This window comes from Papaver somniferum, unplaced genomic scaffold (genome assembly GCF_003573695.1).
Source record: "Papaver somniferum cultivar HN1 unplaced genomic scaffold, ASM357369v1 unplaced-scaffold_117, whole genome shotgun sequence".
Classification (NCBI taxonomy): domain Eukaryota; kingdom Viridiplantae; phylum Streptophyta; class Magnoliopsida; order Ranunculales; family Papaveraceae; genus Papaver; species Papaver somniferum.
The window spans coordinates 314,520-333,721 of record NW_020620714.1 but is presented as its reverse complement, the minus strand read 5'-3'; the positions used below and the strand labels follow the sequence as shown (position 1 = coordinate 333,721).

At 35.0% G+C, this 19,202-nt stretch overlaps 2 protein-coding genes and 1 long non-coding RNA gene across 3 annotated transcripts; all 3 read right to left on the bottom strand.

Moving 5' to 3' along the window:
* Positions 1-250: 250 nt before the first annotated feature.
* LOC113329516 lies at positions 251-3,210 on the bottom strand. Its single transcript, XR_003349921.1, has 5 exons — positions 2,962-3,210; positions 2,812-2,867; positions 2,281-2,311; positions 861-946; positions 251-605 (listed from the first exon to the last, which is right to left on the bottom strand). It is a non-coding gene; the product is annotated as an uncharacterized LOC113329516 (long non-coding RNA).
* Positions 3,211-5,192: 1,982 nt separating this feature from the next.
* On the bottom strand, positions 5,193-5,723 carry LOC113330067 (F-box/kelch-repeat protein At3g06240-like). The gene has a single exon (XM_026576931.1). It carries the CDS (start codon positions 5,721-5,723, stop codon positions 5,193-5,195), a length of 531 nt encoding a protein of 176 aa, XP_026432716.1.
* An 11,780-nt stretch (positions 5,724-17,503) lies between these two features.
* On the bottom strand, positions 17,504-18,920 carry LOC113329526 (class V chitinase-like). The gene is made up of 2 exons (XM_026576384.1): positions 17,797-18,920; positions 17,504-17,634 (listed from the first exon to the last, which is right to left on the bottom strand). The coding sequence occupies exons 1-2, from the start codon at positions 18,863-18,865 to the stop codon at positions 17,612-17,614; spliced, it is 1,092 nt and encodes a 363-aa protein (XP_026432169.1). The 5' UTR covers positions 18,866-18,920; the 3' UTR covers positions 17,504-17,611.
* Between the last annotated feature and the right edge of the window lie 282 nt (positions 18,921-19,202).

Below are 19,202 nucleotides of genomic sequence, written 5' to 3'. Positions count from 1 at the left end.
TCTCTCTTCTTGATTTTCTTATGTCAATGGAACATCTATTGGAGTCAGTTTAAATACCAAAGAAACATGACAAGACAAATGAAAAATAAGATAACCTGAGCAGTAAAAAGATGCCTTCTTCAATAGTAACAAAAAATTCAGAGTAACCACACAAATTTTCTCATCATACACACAGTTTCCGGACATACGGCAGAGATATACCTTTGCTAGAGCATTTCATTAGAGTGATCTTCATAAACATGGAACAAAGTTCAAAATCAAACCCAACAACAACAATTAAAACGAGGATTGTAACATTACAATTTTGTTAAGTCTATGAACCAAAACATATCAATCGTATTTTAGTATTTCAACTTACACATAATCAGTCTAAGTTCAGTAAGGCACACTGATCTTCAGCTTCCTCGATGAGAATGTAAAAGAAACATCATTTCTTGATAGATGAGAAAAAAAAGTAATAACACTGAAAACAACTCTAACAACAACTACCTATCAAATCATTGGATCCCAAGAGCCATTCCAAGAACTTGGGATTTTAACCATACATAAAAATCCGAACCCGTATGTATAGCAAGTGGCAACACCTTTTCCGCATTCATCCCAGCCTATATCCACCGTGTCATACCCAACATTATCAGTACTACAACCAAATGCCCTTTCAAGTTAAAACTTCAAAAGATAAAGTTTTTCATACATGATTTCCTAACCCAGAGCACCGTCAATATATATCTTGTCCTCTAATATAGTTTGTGCCATATACACAAGACAATTGTGATTATAATAGAAAAACCAAGTTCAACTTTGCTTTTGAACAATCTTTTTTCAGTATAAAAATCAAGCTCTGATAACGATTAACTCACCAAAAATAATATGAAGTGTTCCGAGGTCATCACAGCATTGAAGCCAACAATAGTCGCCAATGAAGCTAACAATAGACCAAGAGAACCTGCACGCACGAGGTTTTTCATTTAATGATACATATAGGAACAATGCCAATTCTTTGTCATTATCAAACTAAGAAATCCTGACAATGCATATGATGAAGATAAATGTACAAGATATAAAATGTTAACTATGTTCAAAGCATATATCACAAACAATACGGAAAAAGTATGAGTACTACTTAAAAAGCGGCAGCGGAAAGAAACACCTGATATCCAGTACTTCTGCTTACCCTGTTTTCCATATATAGCTCTTAAATCTTCCTTCTTACTACATAAAATCTCATTTGTCCGCTAAAATCAACTAAAACTAATGGGATCTCATACTAAAATATGGATGTATGTTTATTTATTCAATGGAATGGAGAGTCTAAAACATAAATAAGATACTTACAACAGGAGCATACGCAACATACAGCCGAAGAGAGTAATGACCAGTTGCAATACACAAAAGCACATCCATTGGGACAATAAGGTTAATAGTAAAGGTGTACCCTCCTAAAGGTGTTCAACGTATGTAAATAATTTGATACTACGATCAGAAAACAGTTCTTAGTTGCAGAATTATTGTTTCTCATTGCATCTTATATATTCACTCACCGGTCAACACATGAGAAAGTGAAGTAGACAAAAAAACTTAGCCAAGCAGTGTAACTTTTAAGAAAATGGCTATTAAAGAAAAAATTCAAACATTTGAGAAAATCTAAGTAAAGATGGCTACAACTTCATTGTCATAGCTTCCAGCTACAGAACGAGATAAATAAGAAGGATTCTACAAATAATATGTCACATACATTTAGTTGAAGAAATTAGGGCCTTAAGAAAATATTTAGTTGAGTAAATAATTCAAAATCGAACCAATAAGATCAAAGGACTAGATCTGCAGTCCCCATTTTGAATATGCATTACTGTTGATTAAAGTTGACATAGTAGAACACCTTAATTAGGAACCTTAAACCCAATTTCAACACTATATTCAGTTAACATGATAGGAATGTTAACATCAAACGAATAAGTCACCAAACCATTTTACTAAAAAAAAGAAAGATAGGGAGGATGTTTCTAAGATAACCTATGTTGAAATATTTGCAGTAAAAAGTGTTCAACGAAATACTCCCTCAGTTAACATGACCTCCTAATTTTGTCTGGATATTTCATCTGGTGATAATGTAGAAGGAATGGTCAAACTTTTATTTGAGAGATACTTAAATTAAAGTAACAAAAGAGGGAAAACAGGAAGATAAAATATTAAACATGAATTCAGGATAAGATCCGTAACTACTTTTAAAATGAAATATTCACCCAGAGTAGTAGAATCCTCTTCAATTTTTATGGGTACCTTTATATAGAATCTGGTTCTCTTTAACGACCTGCAATATAAGTATCCAAATGTGAGAGCCATCTATGATGGATAAGAAATCATGAGCACAAAAACAACAAATATTGAGGGAAACAAAGGGAAATGCTCATTGAACCACTTTGAAAAACCTTAAAGAAAAACATGGGATTAGAACTGATGCAAGTTATTATACACAGGAGAGTTTATCAGTCTTTGTATGTCAATCAAGTATCCTTTCTCAACTCATAAACAAGTAAACAACACACCAGACTCAAAATCTTCATCAATGTTTGCATCAAAATAAGATAAACACTTTGGAGGAAAGACAAAACCATATTAAAGATCAAATATTATAACAATCAGAAAAACATGTTTTAACAATCCTCCACCATACTCATAACCCTTATTATAGATCAAACATGTTATAACAACCAGCAAAATCACAGATTTGTGCTTAAATCACAATGAACTAAAAAAACACAAATTATAGAGAGAAAAAAAGTCAAACAAGTAATAGGTTTAGATTTATACCTGAATCTTCAAGGATTTGTAATTGAATCTTCTATAATATACACCTCAATATTATTCTGCGAGTTTCAAACACAGATAAGAAAGAAATCAAACTCCTAGGGTTTAAAAATCAAAGATAATTTTGATTTCTTTTAAAGGGGTATTTCATACCTGAGATTTTCTACGGTTTGTACTTCTAAAAATTCAATCTTCTTCTGAGAGTTTCAAGCTAAAAATAAAAATCAATTTGGTTTAAGGGAAGAATTTGGTTTACGAATTTTAGGTTCACAAAGTCACAATCAGTAGAATAATTTTTATTTAATTTTAGGTTTTGATTTGATTTATTGTTTCTCTCGATTTCTCTGATTTCTTTCCGTTTGGTTTTCTCTTTCAGTTGATTTTGAGCTGAAGAAAAGGGAATAAAAGAAAGAGAGAGGGAATAGATAAAAGGAAATAAAGTCTCCCGTCTCTATAAAAAAAATTATTACAAATATTTTCTAAATTAAGGATAATCCAAAATAAATAGGGGGAAACTAAGATAAATGTTGGGAACTAATTCAAGTTGTATAAATTCAATTTCAAAATTATTTAGGGTGTTACAAGATATAGGGGGAAATTTGAGAGGGAAATTGGTGCAAGGGAGATTTTGAAAATTAGAAAGAGTGAGAATTTTTGGGGGGAGGATTCAGATTTTGGAGAGAAATAAATTAGAATTAAAATAATTTTTTTTTATAAATCTGATATATATTGAAATAATTAAAAGTTCTAAAATCATAAAGTTTAAAGGTACATATAAATAATATTTAAGATACATATAAGAGTGGTTGAAAAATCAAAATTAAAGAAACCCATGTTTTCAATTTGCTTATAAGAGTAGAAGCACTAAAGACCTTTATATGTGTCTCAAACCTGAAAATCCATTTGTCTCAAATCGGGCCATATGCCGTAGTGATAGTAGTCAACTCCCGGCCAAGTTTCGACCTCGAAGCCACCTTCTTTCTCGAAGTTGCCAGAAAAGGGTTTGTTTAAGGTTTCAGAGAATATACCGATAGAATCTAACATATGAATGGTTGGATTCATTGTTCTTACCAAGTTTTTGACTTATAGTAGTCAGCTCCCTGCCAAGTTTCAAACTCAGAGACACTTTTTTTTCTCGAATTCGCCAGAAAAGGGTTTGTTTAAGGTTTCGGAGAATATTCCGATGGAATCTTACTTATGAGTGGTTGGATTCATCGTTCTTATGAATTTTCCGGCTTATAATAGTCATAATCCTCCGGAGCTTCTTGGTTCATAGTTTGTAGGCCGTTATACCACATTTGAAGTTCTAATCGACACTGAGCTTCATATTTATCGATTTCGATGATATATCATGTTAAGTTTGAAGTCTGATTCCTACCGGAGATTTTTAATTCATAGTTTGTATGTCATTATACCACATTTGAAGTTCGAATCGACACTGAGTTTCATATTTATCGATTTCGATGATATATCATGTTAAGTTTGAAGTCAGAACCCTCCCGGAGCTTCTAAGTTCATAGTTTATATGCCGTTATACCACATTCGAAGTTTTAATCGATAGTGAGCTTCATATTTATCGATTTCGATGATGTATCCTGCTAAGTTTGAGGTCAGAACCTTCCCGGAGCTTTTTGGTTCATAGCATTTATGCCGTTATACCACATTTGAAGTACAAATTGACATTGAGCTTCATATTTATCGATTTAGGTGATGTATCATGTTAAGTTTGAACTCTGAAGCTCACCGTAGCTACTTAGTACATACATAGTTTTATTCCGTTATACCACATTTGAAGTTCGAATCAACACCTAAGATTCATATTTATCGATCTCGATGATGTATTTTGCTAAGTTTGAAGTCAGAACCCTTCCAGAGCTTCTTGGTTCATAGTTTGTATGTCGGTATATCATATTTGAAGTTCGAATCGACACTATGCTTCATATTTATCGATTTCGATGATGTATCATGTTAAGTTTGAAGTCAGAACCCTCCCTGAGCTTCATGGTTTATAGCTTGTTTGTCGTTATATTGAATTTGAAGTTTGAACCGACACTGAGCTTCATATTTTTCGATTTCGATGATGTATCATGCTAAGTTTGAAGTCAAAACCCTCCTGAAGCCTCTTGGTTCATAATTTGTATGCTTATTGAGTCTACCAGTATGAACTAAAGCTACATCATGTCTGTATGATTAGTCAAAATTACTTCACGACCTGTATAACTAGTCGAAAGTCAAACCGGAAGCACAAAAAAGACACACTTGCCTTGATCCGTATGACATTTTTAAATCAAATCTTTACCGTCCAAAATTTTTCTTAATCCGTAAGACCCAACCTTATCACCATCCAAATTCGTTTACATATTATCATTGTGGAGGATGCTTCTTTACCTATCCCCAAACCAATGAAGAGCTCCGTTAAAAATCATTCCAGATAACGTTCGAGTAGACAATATTCCTGCTCGACTACTACGTAACTTATATTGGATGGTTTGAAGGCTTTTCCATGAGTTTGATTTCAAAGAATAAACTTGCACAGAAGTAGTCTCCTCATTTCGAACAATCTCTACCAACTTGTAATCATCAGCCACGTAATCATAGCCAAAACCATGGCAGCATCTTGGTAGGTAGTTATATTTTGTACCTAGTTTGGGTAATTTCTTCCATTCCTTTGTGGCTGGGTTCCACAGAAAATGTAATTGCATTCCATGGCTCCAAAGGTAAACCACGCCATTGCACGAACCCAACAATTCAATGCGCTTCAAAGATTTATAGGGGAAATCCATTTTAACGAAATTAATATCATCAGATTCATTCGATAATGAATCGTAACTTATGGAGTACACATTTTTAGCATCACTTTTGAACATGACACTGGAGTGTTTTGCTTGGGTTACAGTAGTACGATTAAGATGCATTTTAACGAAATCGGGATCACAAATGAGTTGAAACCAAGATTTACATACACACTTAAAAACAAATGTTGATTTGACAGCAGAGGGAGAAGAGGTAATATGGCGTATATTCCAATATATAGCTACTATCTTGGGTAGTTATTAGGATATTTACTAGTGTAGTAATGGAAAATCCCACAACTATACCCAAATAATGATAATAACGGAGAGCTTAAGTCATATTAATCAACTCAAATATTAATAATATTATACACCACTTTGACACTTGAATAATCTTGTAGAGCTCTTCTATTGAGTATATGTGTTATTCTTACAATGGATTCAAACTAACAATTACAACTATGGAGATATATGGGAATGTAAAACTTCTAAGATAAACTTATTCTTTTCTCTGCTTAACAATTTTCTAGCCTTTTTACTTACTTGGTCCATCCCTCTCTCTATCTATTTTGAATCCTTATATAGACATTCTTGTTAGTAGAAGACAACATTAGAATATTGCGGTGAAACTTATACAGAAATTGTGGTGAAAGGTTTACATCTTCAGACAACAAACAACATGAGAATCCCACGAAAATCAAAGCAAAATTGTGCTGAAGCTTAGAGAAACAGATGAAATAGAACGAATCCACATCATTAATTACTTCTAAATAAGGAATTCTCTTGCTTCAATGCAAGTATCTAGTATTTTGTATCTGATTTTACTCATTCATTGTAAACTCGAGGCGAGTTTCGTCGCAGCGGAGTAGCCTGATACGGGACATATCTGGCAAGTCACGTATATTCCAATATATAGCTACCATCTTGGGTAGTTATTAGGATATTTACTAGTTTGGTATTTTATTAATCAGGATAATTAGTTTCTTTGATACGTTTATCTAAGAGAAATATCCTTAGAGAAACTAACAAATTTCGAGACACAAAAACACACTTTTCAGCTAAGCGCAATATCCTTCCTTTTATTAGTCGTTTTTGAGACACTCTAGAGTTAAGATTTTGTTTATTGGTATATTATAGAATGACATTGAGGCCATTGGAAACAATAATGAGCGTCAGTACAACCTCGTCTTTGTGTAGGAGGTGGAAAGTCTTGATAAAAGATACAGCTCAATCATGTGCATTTGTATCTGGACTTATTATTACAGTTGATTTCGCTGTAATAATAGGAAACCCAATTTTCTCAAACAGGAACTCATTTATAGTGTATGCTAGCAAATTTATTTGCTCTTCTCTCTTCGGCTTCGTCACTTTTGTTTTTAGCTCTCCTGATAGCACAATATGGATATGATGATTTCCTGGAATCCTTGCCGAAAAAGTTGATACTTGTTCTTCTAACCCTCTTCATTTCTATAATCACTATGATGGTGGCCTTTTCTGCAAGACTTCCTATTGTACTTGGACCTAGTGAACACCCTTGGCTACCAATTAATTCTTCTGTTTGTTGCTGCTGGTGTTCCCATATTCTTTTTGTTTTGTTTTTATGGCGCATTCGCATATCTTATTGTTTGTTACTATGTTTTTCCTTAAATATGGTCCTAGCATCTTTCGCACATGAAGCCAGCACACCGTCACACATTGTCCTTCTGGGTTTCTTTTCAGTTGTATTTGTTGGGGTTTATCTTCTTTTCATTTTTAGTTGCTTCAACTGTTATCTCTTAATCCTAACTCCAACCTCCTATGGTATTGTCTTACAATTTTCTGTAGATGTTGTTGCCTACACATTTCCAATGCTTTTGCTACAACTGAACCAACGCGAGTAACCAACCAGCACTGAACGAACAAAGGAACTTTATGAGATCCAAAACAGGCACAATGATTTAGGCTCGGTGCAAAGAATTCAACTTTAATGGCCTGATAACTCTGGTCCAAAAGCTATACTTGCTTGGTAGCCAAGTATGCAACTCTAGCAAACTCTACGATCTAAGCACCCACTTTTCAGTTTAGGGTAACAGTCTTCCTTTATATAGTCGTTCTTCTTGAGAGAAATATATCTGGAAACCCTCTAGATTAGGTTCAAACTCTCATCATGGCGGAGACTCTTCTCACAGATATCCTGGAAAACATATTTTCCTGCGTACCCATCGAATCCGCCTTGCAGTGCAAACGAGTATGCAAAACTTGGAGAACGATTGTCGGTGAAAGTGTAGGTATCCTTTTCACGTTTAAAAAACCACACCATATAGTAGTACTAAGGATCATGCAACACCACTCTACTATGGAGATCCTAGATACGAAACTAAGATCGAAAACTATTACTCTGAGAATACACTTACACCATTAGTCCCTGTACCAGTGGAACCCAATGGCATGGTTGGTTCATGCAATGGTTTGGTTTGCTGTAAAGATGAATATCCGATATATTCTAAAGATGGTCGTGCCTTTGGTCTTGCCTTAATATGTAATAATCCCATAACTGGAGAAGCTGTTTATATTCGTGGACTGGGATACCGTGAGCGAAGATTAAAACCTCCCGTTGGTGGATTCGGTTACGTTGGTTCAACCAATGAGTACAAGGTTGTTCGAATCTATTTCAAGTACTTAGGGGCATCATGTGTTCAGGTGTATACTCTTGGGAGTCACCTTGGATGGAAAGACAAAGGAAATGTCCCTGATCACCTCTTCTCAGCTAACGAGTCAGGTATCTTTGCTAATGGAGCCCTTCATTGGATCAATGTGAACGGTTGTATCCAGACTGTTGTAGCTTTCGGTTTGGCGGATGAGGAATTCTGGCCCATCCCATCACCTCCTTATTTTCGTGGTCTTATGGATTGTCGCAGCTCCAAACTCATTTTATTGGGAGGTAATTTGTGTGCTGTTAATGTTGGAAAACGATTAATAAGATTTAGTTTTACAGATTTTAATAAAATAATAATTAATTATTTTTTTTGTGAATGAAAAATTTATTAGTCCTATATAGTGGAGTTTCCACTTTTAGGTTGTTTTAAGAGATTATATAAAGATTTTTAGTCCCACCTCGGGGAGTTGTTCTTATTAAGTTGTATTTTCCAATTATATAAATAAATTCATTACTTTTGTAAAATCTCTGGGAAAGGAGATTCTCTATTTTTCAGAGAGACCCCCAAGGGAAATATTTTATATTGTTTTCTTAAGCATTTGCGATTTTCCTGAAGTATATTTTCGGAGTTGCCAAGCTCAAGTTTAGCATCTCCTACATATGCTAATAGTAGGTGTAGTAGGGTGTTTTATCTCGGAAATATCCGTCCTGTAAGAGCTATAGCATCACTCTTGAGTGTAGTCGAGCGCTAATGTCTTAAGGGCAGCATGTTGAACACGTGACTCACTCTGTTTTTCCAAAGTTTTGCCGTGTTCTTGTTGCGGAGATTTGGGGAGCTCGTCTGTTTCATCAAACCGATTACTTCCATTATAAAATAGCTAAGTATCAATAACTTTTTCTTATTTGATTTTGTTATGAAATAAATATATGGTGGATTTACACCACAATTACATCACCACCTTTACATCTCCTTCACTACATTTAGTCTTCTTGTAACCTCCACCTTAAGTACATGTTAATGGCTAGTAATAGTTGCATGCCATTATCTCTAATACTTAATGCCATTAACCACCCACTCTATGGTATGGCCTATAAATAGAGGTCCTTACACAATTGTATTTTATACACAACTAATGAGAATTCTTCTTCTTCTTTTCTCTCTACTTTCTATCTCTCTTTTAGTTTATAACACGTTAACAACACGATCTACATCGAGCTTCGTAACTTCTAAGAAGAAAATCAACAAAGGAAAATTGGTGTTATAAGAAAATTTTCTCTCCAACAATTTATATTAATAATTGTTTTATAATTCTTTAAATACGCTTGCACGGTTATGCTAATTATTTGTTTGATTTTTTTTTTGTATGTACTCTACTTGGCTGGACTTATACAACTTTGATGCATAAGCAAACAAAGATGATCGATGGTATTGTTGGTTTCATTGCTGACCTATTTTTTTATACCAGTTTCTTACGATACTTCTATAATATTTTTAATTAATTATTGAATATATTTAGTTAGCCTTATTTGGCATATTATGTTCTGTATTATTGACAATAACATAACTCATGTCTATGAGTTCATGGATATGTTCTCATCAAAATGAATTTTTTTCTGCAATGAATTTCATATCTTCGCCGCACCAAGTTTAAATTTTTGGGTGCAATTGAATTAAATCCGTTGACTAATTCTAAAAAGACATGGTCCATATATATGGATTGCAGGTGATCAATATTACAACATTTGATTTCCTTTCTTTTCTATATTCCTTATAAAAAGAAAAAAGAAAAAAAATCCATCGGAAGATGGTTTACAGTTTATATTCCTTTGGTGAAACTGTAATCACCAAGAATTGGTGTTATCGCATTATAATTACCTTTATGGTAAATAATCACATGCATGGTTGAAAAACCTACGGCCAATTCAATTTGGTATCTGTCATATAGAAAAAGATCATGTGATTTACTCATATGGTTTCTATCTCTTTACAAGAAACCATAAATCGATCACAAAAGTGGATTTTTCCATTGCGATGACTAAAACGACGATTTTTTTTTGTCGATACGAGAGTTTGGTATATCGTGTAATAATTGGTGTTAATTCTCTCCATCGTTTTCATAACCTTGGCATATTTTCTAAACTTTTGCCAAAAAGGAGCGACGTTTTCGACCACATAATGGATTTTTCTTCCAACGTCGATAACAATAATGATTTCTTTATTTTCTTATAAAAAGAATCATTTAATCCAATTGAAACTAGCTTCTCTGTAAATCGTAGAAGGATGAGATCTCGTTATCAACAATCGCAAACATCAATGAACGGATAATTGCTACATTCCTAAGGGATACTTGAAAATTTATAGTTTTCTTTCTTGTAGTATTCTCCAAAATTTGAAGTTCCACTTGTAGTTGGAATTGGACACTAAAGATCAAAGGGTGCGAACCCAGATTGATTAGCCAATATCATTAGTCCTTGTAGTGACTAAATTGATCTTGAAATTAATTTATTTTCATAAAGAAGTGTCCATTATTTTTATTTGTTTATCTTTTTGGAGTTTTATTTGCATATGTTATATGTTTTTGGTTGTAATCATAAAAATCCATGGTTGATGATAAATATGTATGTTTATTAAGACTACATTTTTTTAAATGTCGAACGACATATTTCATAAGAAGTATATGTCCTCGATTTAATCGGACAATAATCTGCGAACTTGTTTTCGTATATGACATGATCATAATTCCGCCATAATCAGGGGGAGACTATACATTGCCAGACGTTTCTATCCCATTATGATCAAATTGAAAAAGGATGTTATTAAATAAGCGCGAAAATATGTCTTATAGCTTTTTGTATAAGCTTTTGCCTCTTGAAGAGGAATATCCAGTCACATCTAACCGATATGTAACGCTCTACAAGAGACTACAGGTAGTGCTCGAAATGAGTCTATCAAATTACGATCCACATTCTCTTAGTTCATATTTCCTCATTGGAAGACGGGGAGATTATAATTCCCACAGGCTGATACCAGTAATTATTTGAAATTTTCAATATATACATTAATTTGAGAATTATGTGGGGTCACAGTAAGTTAATATGATTGTCGATTATTCACAGTAGCTACTGAAATAAGAAATGATGGTTGTTTGTCAACCCTTCTGCAGAGAAATATCGACATATGTGATTGGTATGCACAAAATTCAAATTATGTTAAATTGAAATCTCTTGAATAGCACGATTTATGGATCCAAGATTTAACATCGTAAACGTGCAAGCCTGGATTCTTAAAATTACAGGTTGGTGTAGTCGTGATGCGTTATTAAGAGAAATTAATCGTATTAAAAAGGATTTGAGGGTTTTATTTTTACTCAAACCAAACGATTGATTCAATAATATTCTTTTCTCCCTGAACAATGCATTTGGAGTGGTAGTTTTTGAATGACTCATATTGCATTCGGAGAATATGTTCTAATTTCTAATCCTTGTAGGATTCAAATTATATCCATGCATCCACCTGACTCGATTATATTTGGTTTCACAATCCTTTGTGTTTTTAGATATTTGGTACGAAACCAAAAATCCGGAATAGTTGATGCTATCAACTTTATAGGTCTCTTGAAAAGTATATAAAAACATTAAAATCCACCCTTTAGCAGCATAAGTTCTATTTCATTTTTATTTTCATCAATCTGCAGTTAGAATTATGCTAGCTTAAACTTGTTTTTGAAATAAACTAGAGTTATTAGTTTGATGCTTTTCTTTTCTAAAACTCATATAGTTGAGTAAGCATCCATATTTACGTCAAAATTTGTACTCTTTTTCCTTCGTTTTCAGGTTTTATCCCATGTGGTTTTCCTGACAAGGTTTTAACGAGGCAACATCTCATTGACGTTTAATTTTTTTTCAAAATGTTGATATTTATGCTCTTTTTCCTTCACCCAAAATTTTTCCCATCGGGTTTTACTGGCAAGGTTTTAGTAAAGCAATTTAATTCAACATGATGGTCATCCGAGGGGAGTTGTATCAATTTTGGTTGTTTAGTGGATGCCCACATTTGATTAAACCAAATCAATTTAATCATCTCCTAAGAATTTGGATTTCCTTCTCACAAATGCAATTTTTTTTCACGTATGATAAGGTATTCATATCTTGGCACTTTGTTGAAGAAACTACATCAACTATTTATACAAATCATCTCCAAGAAATTAGCAATCCATGAAGCAAGTCATGCATGCGTTTGGTTAAGGGCAGTAATACATCACATTCAAGAATCTTGTGGACTTATTTCAATTAAAGACTTACCAACAGTATTATACGAAGACAACACTGTTTGCATTGCACAACTAAAGGAAGGTTTCATTAAAGGTGATAGAACGAAGCATGTTTCTCCGAAATTTTTCTCCACACATGATCTACAGAAGAATGGTTAGATTGATATTAAACAAGTACGTTCAAGTAACAATCTAGCATACCTCTTCACCAAAGCATTACCAACTTCAACATTCAAGAAATTGGTTCACAAGATTAGAATGCGTCGTCTTAAAGATTTGTAAGCCAAGATTTTCCGAAGTATCCATCAGGGGGAGCGTCTTTTCAATAGGTATTTTATTGGACTTATAGCGTTGTACTTTTTTTTTCCTTCGTCAAGGTTTTTTTCCCACTGGGTTTTCCTTGTCAAGGTTTTAACGAGGCAACATATGCTTGTCCACATCACATTTTGTACTCTTTATTCTGCGCATAGGTTTTTCCCACCGGGTATTTCTAGCGATGTTTTAACGAGGCAATGTCTACTATTGTGGTGTCATCCAAGGGGTGTTATGAAATAAATATATGGTGGATTTACACCACACTTACATCACCACCTTTACATCTCCTTCACTACATTTATTCTTCTTGTAACCTCCACCCTAAGTACATGTTAATGGTTAGTAACGGTTGCATGCCATTATCTCTAATACTTAATGCCATTAACCACCCACTCTATGGTATGGCCTATCAATAGAGGTCCTTACACAATTGTATTTTATACACAACTAATGAGAATTCTTCTTCTTCTTTTCTTACTTTTTATCTCTCTTTTAGTTTATAACAGATTTTTCATTGTTTTTAATTATTGCAGCCAACAGTTAATACGAACAATTAATCAATAAATAAACGGCTTGGTATATGGGCTTTTAAGAGTAATAGTTATGGCAAAGGAAAAGGAAAACCAAGCCAGTGCTACTAGGACGACACATGGAGTTGGACTAAAGAATACAGTATAACATGGGAAGGTGAGGTTATGTACACACCATTCGTCATTACAAAGCGGAGTACAAATTCTATTGTGGAAAAATGGAACGAGTAATCTTTATTGTTATGATCCTAAGACGTCGACTTTCCAAAAGTATTGGGACGGAGATAACCGCGACAATGTGTACGTTAAAGCAATTCCTCACATGAACAGTCTTGTTTCGTTGGAAGAGCTCGGAGAAACTTAACTACGATGGTGAGACAATTAATCAATACTAAGACATGTTAAAGGTAATAGCATGAGGAAGCTGATAAGAAATCTTTACATATTTAGGAGTCTAGAGAGGTTTCTTCACGCCTTTTCTCAATCTAGTTCTCTTGTTGTAGAAATTTATTTTGCAGTTGTTAGTTTTAGAAATTAGATGTCTAGTGTTAACTTATCAATGATATATTTCCTACATTTTTGACTCTCCTAGCTAATTGGGGTTGGATATTTGGGGAGATAACTCACTCTCTATGGCACAACATCGTTCGAGATAGATACGAAGGGCCACAATTCATTTGGCCTCCCCAAATTCCATCCTCCTCTTATGCGCCACAAAATCTCCAACGTTGGAACTTTAAGGTTGCAAGAAGATGTCCTCTATGCCTAGCTGAGTGAGGATCAGCTGAACACATTTCCAAAAATTGGTTCTTTTAAAATCTCTTACGACAAACATACAAGGCTTCACGACAATATCTAAAGCAGGAGATGAGAGATTTATATGTTAATCTTTTCACCCAACAAGATGAAGTCAATTCTCAGATGGAGAATTTATATTTTCCAACAGTGAAGGAGGATGACAAGTTGTGGCTTGAAAGAGAACTTACAGAGGAAGAAGTCCAAGGGGTTATCAAGAAGATGGGAAGTAATAATCCCCTGGGCCGGATGGATTCACAGCTGAATTCTTCAGAAGTTGTTGGAGCACAGTCAAAGTGGATCTCATGAACATTATCAAGGATTTTCACAGGTATGGATCTATTGATTAAAGATTCAATTGCTCTTTCTTAACTCTTATTCCTAAAAAGGAAGACGCATGCACTCCCAAGGACATTAGACCTCTTAGTCTTAATGGAAGTGTATACAAGATACTCTTTAAACTTCTTGCTGAGAGGTTGAAGAAAGTGATGCCTGAACTTATATTTAATTTCCAAGGTGCTTTTATTCATGACAAGCAAATATTAGATGGTGTACTCATTGAAAATGAGTGTGTTGACAGTAGGCTGAAGTCTAAGAAGCCAGGAATTCTTTGTAAGATTGACATGGAGAAGGCTTATGATAACGTCAATTGGAAATATTTGTTTACAATCTTACATTTACATATCTTGGATCAGATGGTGCGTCTCTTCTTCTCATATATCTATTTTGGTGAATGGAAGTTATTTTGAGACTTTGTCATCATTTTTTTTTGTTGGTGGTTGAAGTTCTTTCAGAATTAATTAATGATGTAGTGGATCGAGGTCAACTTCATGGATTTCAGGTGGTTGATAATGGGACAATGATCTCTCACTTACATTTTGCTGATGACACCCTTATATTCATTGATGCAAATGTGGATGAAGTTAGAAGATTGTTTATCATCTTAACAGTTTTCGAAACACTCACTGGGCTGAAGTTAAACATGGAGAAAAGTACAATGATTAGTATGGGTGCTGAGGAAGTGGTTAATGTTTTAGCAAAGGAACTCGGTTGTAAATATGAAAACTTACCCTTCAGTAATCTTGGTATGCCAATTACTGCTCACTAGAAAAGTACAACAGTACGGGATCATGTCATTATTTGAAAGCAACAAAAACTTGCATCTTGGAAGAAGAGAAAGCTGAACAAAACTGGGAGATTGGTCCTTATCAAGAGCTTTTTAGCAAGCCTTCCCATTTATTTCCTCTATTTGTTTCATCTTCCTGTAAGCATTGATAAAAGAATGAAAAAGATTATGAGGAATTTCTTGTGGGGGCAGAAGATGGAAAGAAGAAGTTGGTTTGGGTTAGATGGCCAAAAATCTTTCATCCAAAGGCAAATGGTGGTTTGGGTGTGAGATACCTTAGAAAAAACTAACCATGCTTTGCTGGTTAAATGGATATGGAGATATAAAAAGATTAAAGATAGTTTATGGAGGAAGATAGTGTACCAGAAGTTCAAGAAAAGTGCTGAAGTGCTCATGCCAGACGTGGATAATCTCCCTCAATGCAGAATCTTGTGAAAAATGTAGCTAATATGGTTCCGGTAATTCAACAGTATACTCATTTTACTGTGAGGAATGTAAGGGGGATTAGGTTTTGGAAGGATAAGTGGTTGGATAGAGGGACTCTGAATGAACTATTTCCTGTGATTTTTAAAGCAGTCAAAAACAAAGACGCAATTATAGCTCAGGATAAGTGGTCGTTTAAGCAGATCAAATTTGATGATTTTGTTTTGGATTGGGTGAATTTGTTTAGAGAGTAGTCCAATGTAAACTCTCTAGTCGCCTATCTTCGTGTATCTTTGGAGGGTGCCATCTTGTCACTCTTTCTTTCATTTTTAATATATCCTTTGCCTTTTTCAAAAAAAAAATTATAGCTCAGGTGCTGGGCCAGAATGGTTGGTGTTGTGCTTTTAAGAGGCAGTTGAATGCAAATGACCAGATCGAATGGGACTTGCTTTGAAGGGACTTGGCATTGGTGCCGAGTCTGGTTGAAAAGTATGATAAAGTACAGATTATGGATAACTATAATTCACACAGGTGCTACGATCTTCTAGCTGGTGAGTTTGATTTCTGCAGTTTTGAGGATCATTTACGGAAGAATTGCATACCACACAAGGTAAGATTCATGCTATGGGCTTGTTTTCATAACACTGCCTACTAGGGATATGTTGAGACATAGAGGGGTGGATATTGAGTTTGATGATTGCGTTCTCTGTAATACCTAGAGAGAATCTGCAGACCACATGTTATTGCACTGCTCCTTCTCGTTCGCAGTCTGGGATTATTTTATAAAAGCTTTCAGGATATCATGGCCGATTCCTAGTTCTTTACTGTAGCTTTTTGATGCTTGAGAGACCAACGTTTTGAAGAGAAGAGGAGAAGAAGTTTGGAAGTTAATTGAATGAACGAAATAATCCTGTTTTTGGCGCAAGAAAGAAAAATATGGAGGAAGTGATTGATCTTGTTAAACACACGGTAGTGCTTTGGTCTTGTGATGCTGAAACTTTTAAGTTCATTAATCTCAACTACATTTGGAGTGACCGGGAACTTCTTATGTATGCATGATGGTCTTTATGGCTCTGTAATGACTGTTGAATTGGCTTATGCCTTCTTATGTCTGCATGATGGTCTTTATGGCTCTGTAATGACTTTTGAATTGGCTTATGCCTTGTCCTGGCCTTTACTCTCTGTAAATGGTCTTCTTTCATTCTTGTTCGAAAAAAAAATAATCCAACGCTGGACTTCAAATTTCTAGCGAACAACAAAAGAACTCTTCCTACGAAACTCCCAACGACTATTGGCCGGCTATAAAAGGACCAATCATGATTCGTGTGATCGGTAATTTGACCTAGTACCATGACAAGAGGAGATCTCAAACCCAGTACCTACACGTCAATGTCATTTTCTATCGATCCAAAACAAGAAAAAAAAGAATCATTTTAATCATCTTTTTTTCTTTTTTCTTTTTGGACTGATTCTTGTCTGTTTGACGGTCACAAAAAGGCCTACGTGAGCCATTACATTCACCTCGCTACCGGCCCTGAAGTCTTAACACAAATGCGCACCCTGTTGGATGCAATCTGGCTAGAATCAACTCTTTTTCAGTCGACTTGAACTACCCTGTTGAAATTAAATCACTTTGTATTCGGTTTTCAAGTAATTCAACAAAACAAAACCAAAGGAACAAGAAGAATATATAACAAGACGAAGCCTTAGATTATGTTTCCACGATCACCAAACAAACAGCACACGTACTAGAACATTCCAATAGAGTTATATATCTTATGAAAAAGATTATATGGAAAAATAGTAGATGCACAAAGTAGAAAATCTCTCATACTTATATCCCAAACGCGTAACGAGAGAACATGTTCAGAAATTTCACGGATAGAACATCTTCAAAACCCCAGGCATCTGCTTCCTTAATTCCTCCATGCGTTCAAAGCTAAATGCCAATTAATGTGAACATGTTAAATAAATTATGAGTTCTAGAAAAGGAAAAGAAAATTGAATATATTTAATTTTCATGGGGAACATAAAAGGAAGTAATATGCTTCATAAAAAAAGGCACTATCAATTAAATAATTACAACATCAGTTTTACTAACCTGCCGTGGAAAGTCTGTTGTCCTGGCAGTCTTGTCCAATGGCCCAGAAGTAATATCCACCCAGGCGCTGCTTCTTAGCGTATTTTACCTTGGCCTCAATGGATTTCTCACCATCGTATGATATCCAATTGGTTCCAGCATGAGAATAGTACGATACTGTCTCCTTATCATACTCCACAGTTGCGTCATGGATTTCATTGAAAGTCATTACATTATGGTACAACATGTACCCTATGGTGTATTTATCATCTTGAGGACCTGTACCAACAGCAGGTGCACCGATACCATTATTATTTCGATCCTTTAACTTCCATGTCCGACCATACAATGGAAGTCCCATGACTAATTTCTCTCGTGGCACACCGCCTTCTATCCATTTGTGAATTCCGTAGCTAGTACTGTAATTACAACTGTTGTTGTAAAGTGCAGCAATTGAACCGGTTCGAGATGTATCCCAATGTCCAGCATAGTCATAGCACATTACGTTAATAAAATCAACTTTAGCCGCTATGACTTCAGCAGGATATACCCTGCATTTGGATGACATTAAACTCAAGTCAGGAGCAAAGAAAACAGATACACCGATCCCAAGCTTTGTGTTGCCCGTTTGATGAGCTTCCTTATCAACTGCCAAGCGCAATTCAGCAAGGAGGGAAACAAGATTATTCATGCCTTCTTCACCATAGGGGAACTCCCAACCCAGATTAACACCATCAAAACCGTACTTACGAGCCACTTCAATAGTGGACTCTATGAAATATCCACGGGTCTTTTGTTTGCAGGCCATTGCAGAAAAAGCTTCATTCTGCGCTTCTTCATCAGTTGCACCTCCAATTGCGAGGAATGCCTTCGCAGAGCTATTATTTGAATGAAGATGACATGTGAACTCGTGCATGAGTCCTTCATTATCAATCTTTAATTTGTAATTTGTACCTGGATCAGGGTTGACAAATGCATAGAAGACATGAGTATAGTAAAGTTTGGGTATGCTTGATGGAGGGTTTGAACTTGCATACCATGAAGGCCAAAAACCACCTATAATACCGTTATTACTACTACTACTAGACATGCTAGGCTTGATTTTTTTTTTTGATGTATGATTAAGCTAAAAGAACGCGAGACAAATGAAGAAGAAATGCAAAACGGGACACGCTCTTAAGTGTGACCAGAAACCATCCAGGTATATATAGAGTCGAGCGCATAAATCCATCACCCCATACAACCTACTAGGTGAAGTGGTCCATGCACTTAAACAAATAAGAAGCTACAAAACCGGCCATTTGGAATTAGATTAGCAGAAGTAGAAATTAATATATTGCAACAGGGAAATGGGGTTAGGTACTTCAGTACAAGGAATGGGCGGCAATGTTTTTTTCCGCCCACATGCCGCCCTAGTATTCTACCTG

Bases quoted from the DNA above. Each gene is read 5' to 3' on its own strand.
- LOC113329526 (XM_026576384.1), bottom strand. From the start codon at position 18,865: ATGTCTAGTAGTAGTAGTAATAACGGTATTATAGGTGGTTTTTGGCCT. The intron at 17,635-17,796 runs GTTAGTAAAACT...ATTGGCATTTAG, and splicing joins CAACAGACTTTCCACGGCAG to CTTTGAACGCATGGAGGAAT.
- LOC113330067 (XM_026576931.1), bottom strand. From the start codon at position 5,723: ATGCATCTTAATCGTACTACTGTAACCCAAGCAAAACACTCCAGTGTC.